The 4,539-nt window shown below is 37.3% G+C and overlaps 1 protein-coding gene across 1 annotated transcript; it reads left to right on the top strand.

Moving 5' to 3' along the window:
• Positions 1 to 1,692: 1,692 nt before the first annotated feature.
• On the top strand, positions 1,693 to 3,144 carry LOC100693051 (olfactory receptor 13C2-like). Its single transcript, XM_003460297.4, has one exon. The coding sequence runs from the start codon at positions 1,899 to 1,901 to the stop codon at positions 2,823 to 2,825; it is 927 nt and encodes a 308-aa protein (XP_003460345.2). The 5' UTR covers positions 1,693 to 1,898; the 3' UTR covers positions 2,826 to 3,144.
• The last annotated feature ends 1,395 nt before the right edge of the window (positions 3,145 to 4,539 follow it).

Below are 4,539 nucleotides of genomic sequence, written 5' to 3'. Positions count from 1 at the left end.
CTGTGCTCCCCTTCTGTGTCTCATTCCCCTCGTTACGTCCCAGTGTATTTTAGCCCTGCGTTTCCCTGTGTCATTGTTGCGTTCTCCCTCATTCATGGCCGTGTGTTTCTCCGTGTACCTGTATATTGTTTCCCAGTTTAGTTTCATGTCAGTTTGCTTCGCCGTTTTCCTGTCCAGCAATAAAGCTGTGTTTTGAGTTTATTCCTGCCTCCGCGAGCTTGCGTTTGGGTCCACTTCCTGCCTGCCACACAGCCGAATCATGACATATAGTGTATGTCAGTAAACTGAGATCTGAAACTATCTATACAAGTCTCTAATCTTCAAAGAGGCAAATAGTGGTTTGTACAGAAAATAGCAACACTTTTCCATATGGTGTATGATATCAAAAAGTAAAACACTGGTATAATTTCAGGCCTCTGGGTTTATTTGAATTTTTTCTTTGCTATAACCTGCATTGGTGGTGGTAAATGAGTTCCTTTGTGGATGAGGATGATCCAAGAATTTACCACATAATGGCTCTTGGTTGGTTCACAATATATCAATGTGTGCTCGACATACACTTATCCAATTTAAGATAGTTCATCGGGGGCATTGGTCCAGGGATAGGCTGGCACACATATACCCAGGGGTGGACCCAGCCTGTATAAGGTGTGGGGGTGCTCCTGGTACATTGTTTCATATGTACTGGTCCTGTCCTTCATTGTCCACCTTTTGGAAATCTGTTTTCCATACGATGTCTGATGTCCTGCAGCATCAAATTGAACCAGAGCCACTCTGTGCTATGTTTGGTGCGGTCCAGAATTTGAATCTGTCCAACTCCAGGCTCAGAACATTAAACTTTTCATTACTGCTGGACAGGCGAGCTATATTGCTGAATTGGAAAGACTCTTCTCCCCCCTCACACACAATGTCTAAAGGATATAATGTCCTGTATGGATTTAGAAAAAATTAGATATACAGTTCGTGGGTCTAAAAATAAATTTTATAAACTGTGGTCCCCCTTTCTGGACTTCTTTGAAAGGCCCACAACTACTGTTACCAAGGAGTCCAAGGAACCCCCCCCCTCCTTTATATATTTTTTTTTTCTCTTTCTTTCTTTTATGAGTCTGTTTGTTGTTGGGGGGTTTTTTGTTTTGGTTTTTTTTTGGGGGGGGGTTCTCTGTGTTTTTTGGTTTAGTTGGGCAGCAGGCTGCCAATTATTTGTTGTTTTAAGGGTCAGGGTGGGAACAAGATTGAGATTTTGAAAAATTCTGAAGCACTTTGTGTTATTGTATACATTGCATTGAAACCTTTGTTTAATAAAAAGACTTTTGAAAGACAAGTTATGACACATAAACCTGATGTCCTTTATTAGAATTTTATTTTTATTATCCAAGTTTTTTTTTTTTTTTTTTTTTTGGTGATGAACTACATCGCACTTTATATACACAAGGCATAAGACCACATTACCTGGAATGGTAACCAAATAAAAACTCCTGATAAAAAATAAGGTATGAACCTGAGTGCACAAAAGCCAGGATACACTCAACAATAAAATCTTGCTACATTAGAAGTTGGCTGATCATTGTTATTGTTAGCTGCAATTTATGATCCATTAGTTGTAACTACTAAAGCCTCAAGTAAAAGAGGCTGAACAATGATGTAACTGACTTTCATAGTTCAGCTCCCTCAAGGATGAAGCAAACCAATAAAACTCTTCTTCAATCCACATACATATGATTCACTATATGCATTTGATTGATGAGTGTACTTGTATTTGAAGTTGAGATATCTTTAAAAGAATAATACAGGCAACACAGGTTGCATGTTAGTGCAATTTAGATTTTTTTCTTCATATATACTGTTTCTGTTGCTAAACATCTGTTTTGTAATTAAAACCTTTATTTTTTTTAAAATTCATGGATGAGGAGTTAAATACCACCTATGTAACTCTAGATGGATACATTGAAGTTAACAAGTACAGATATGTTTATTTTTGTATTATCTTTACATTATACATTATAATAATCTGCAGTAATTCTACCATCATGTACGTGATCTGGATTCATAAAAATCTTCATGAGCCTATGTACATTTTCATTGCAGCTTTGCTATTGAATTGTCTCCTTTACAGCACAACTATTTACCCAAAACTTCTGATTGACTTTTTATCTGAAAAACAAGTCATAACATATTCAGCCTGTCTCTTTCAGTTTTTTATATTTTACACCCTAGGTTGTTCAGAGTTCTTTCTCTTGGCAGCCATGGCCTATGACAGATATGTGGCTATTTGTAAACCTCTTGAATATCCAACTATCATGAACAAAACCACTGTGAGCATTTTCCTGGTTGTATCTTGGCTTATACCTGCTTTTCATATTGCAGTCCAAGCAATAGCGAGTGCTGAAGCAACACTGTGTAACTTTAACTTAAAGGGAATATTTTGTAATAATGCAGTTTACACTCTTCAGTGTGTAAGGTCAAGATTAATTATTGTATTTGGAGTTGTTGGTTTAATAGATCTTATAATACTTCCTCTGCTCTTCATAGTTTTCACTTATACAAACATTTTTATCATCTCATATCAAAGTTGTAAAGAAATTAGGAAGAAAGCTGCAGAGACCTGTTTACCCCATCTCTTGGTTTTGATCAGTATTTCCTGTTTAAGTATCTATGATGTAAGCATAGCTCGAGTGGAATCAGATTTTCCAAAAATTGCTCGATTGCTGATGACATTACAAATAGTGCTCTATCATCCATTGTTTAATCCATTCATTTATGGGCTCAAAATGAAGGAAATCTCTAAACAGCTAAAAAGATTCTTTTGTCATGCCAGAATTATTTAATGTATTAACTCTAATTGAAACATTTATGTTGTAGTTATACTGCTCCACAATGAAAGGAGACTGAGTTTTTCTGTAGGTTCTAATAATTACAGCCCTAACATGGTAATCGGCCTTTTCAAAGAATACATATTTAAGAAAAATAAATCACATTAATGTAGACATGCTTTCATTGCTGTCTTCCTCACAATTCTTTTTCATTTTTGAAGTTGTATGTTGTCGTACTGAATACACTACATATGTAAATAAGATATAATGCCTACAGTTTCAGAGCTGGAGAGTTTTGGTAAGTTCCACACCAGAGGTTTTAATGAAGCATTTAATGAAAAATGTATGGAATTATCTTAACATAAATGTATCAGCTCTACCATAGGTAATCTGATCCATTTTCAGATAACTGTTTTTTAACTTTTTATATTTTTTCATTTTTGCTTTATTATTGATTCTTATTTACAATATGTTACAAGTGTGACATAGATGGAATAAGAAGTATCACTTTATAACTGTTGTTTAAGGCCCTGCATCTTCATCTCTTTTCACATATTATTGTTCAGTGTGAGTCATAAACCAAACAGATGTATGTAGAAAAACAATCTTGAAAAGTACAATCCCAATTACAACAACTAAGGACACTGTGTAAAATAGAAATAAAAACTGAATGTAGTAAATTGCCAATCTCATAAACCCATATTTTATTCACAATAGAACATCAGAAACATATCGAATGTTTCTTTTCTTTAGGGCTAATGCGTCATGAATGGCATCGCATATTTGTGTGTATGTGTTTTATTCTTCTTAACGTGCACAGCGTAAGACCAGCGGACAAGAGGTGGTTGTCATGGTAACGATAGTGTTGCCTGCAAAAGGGCGTCTCCAAATAAAGAGATGCCCAGAGAGCTGCAGAAGAAGAAACGTGAGCTGGTATCAGACCTAAGGCCACCCTGAACTCTTTTGACGAATCATGTTAACATTCAGTTTCTTTGACTCCTAAAAGTGTATACCGCCATCGGAGCGGCGCCTTTCTCTCTGAGCCAGAGAGTGGAGGTGGATGGAAGGAACGGACTCGAGCGCAGATCTCCTTTGAGATGAGACAGTGAATTTATTTACAGTGGGACAAACAACAACAGCTCTGTACACGACTTCCACACAGTGCTTCCTCTGACTCCTCCTTCCAATTGCTGGTGGCAAAAACACAATAAGATGAGTAGGTAAGAATAAACATTACACAAAACCCATTTCATGACTGTACTACCGAGTAACACTCAGTGATCCAGCACCGACGGATGCCCGATTGCACCGTTAAATAGGTTGACAGAAGATGTTGATTCAGGTTTATTTTAGGATATTTAGTTTCCTTCAGTTTTTCCCTTTCTATCTTTTCCTCAGTGTCTTGTCTCCATTTTTATGTACCTCCCTGCGCCGCTCTGTGTGCCTCTCGCTCTCCCTCTGTGTGTCCCTTGTACTCTCTTTCTCTTCCCTCTCTGTGTGTCTCTCGCTCTCTCTCTCGCTCGGTGTCTCTCTATTTCTCTCGCTCTGTGTCTTAGTCATATGCCTGTGTTTTGTCTCTCTTACCTGTTCCCATGTTCCTCTCTTTTTGTGTTTCATCCTTGTCTCTCTGGTTTGTCATGTTCCAGTGTTTCCTTATCCCTGTCCTAGTGTGAAGTTCACATGTTGGTGCTACTTCCTGTTTTATTTCGATCATCCTTGTCTCTCATTA

Source organism: Oreochromis niloticus, unplaced genomic scaffold, assembly GCF_001858045.2.
Source record: "Oreochromis niloticus isolate F11D_XX unplaced genomic scaffold, O_niloticus_UMD_NMBU tig00008522_pilon, whole genome shotgun sequence".
Lineage (NCBI taxonomy): Eukaryota > Metazoa > Chordata > Actinopteri > Cichliformes > Cichlidae > Oreochromis > Oreochromis niloticus.
The sequence above is the reverse complement of the archived record's forward strand: the minus strand, read 5'-3'. Positions and strand labels throughout refer to the sequence as shown.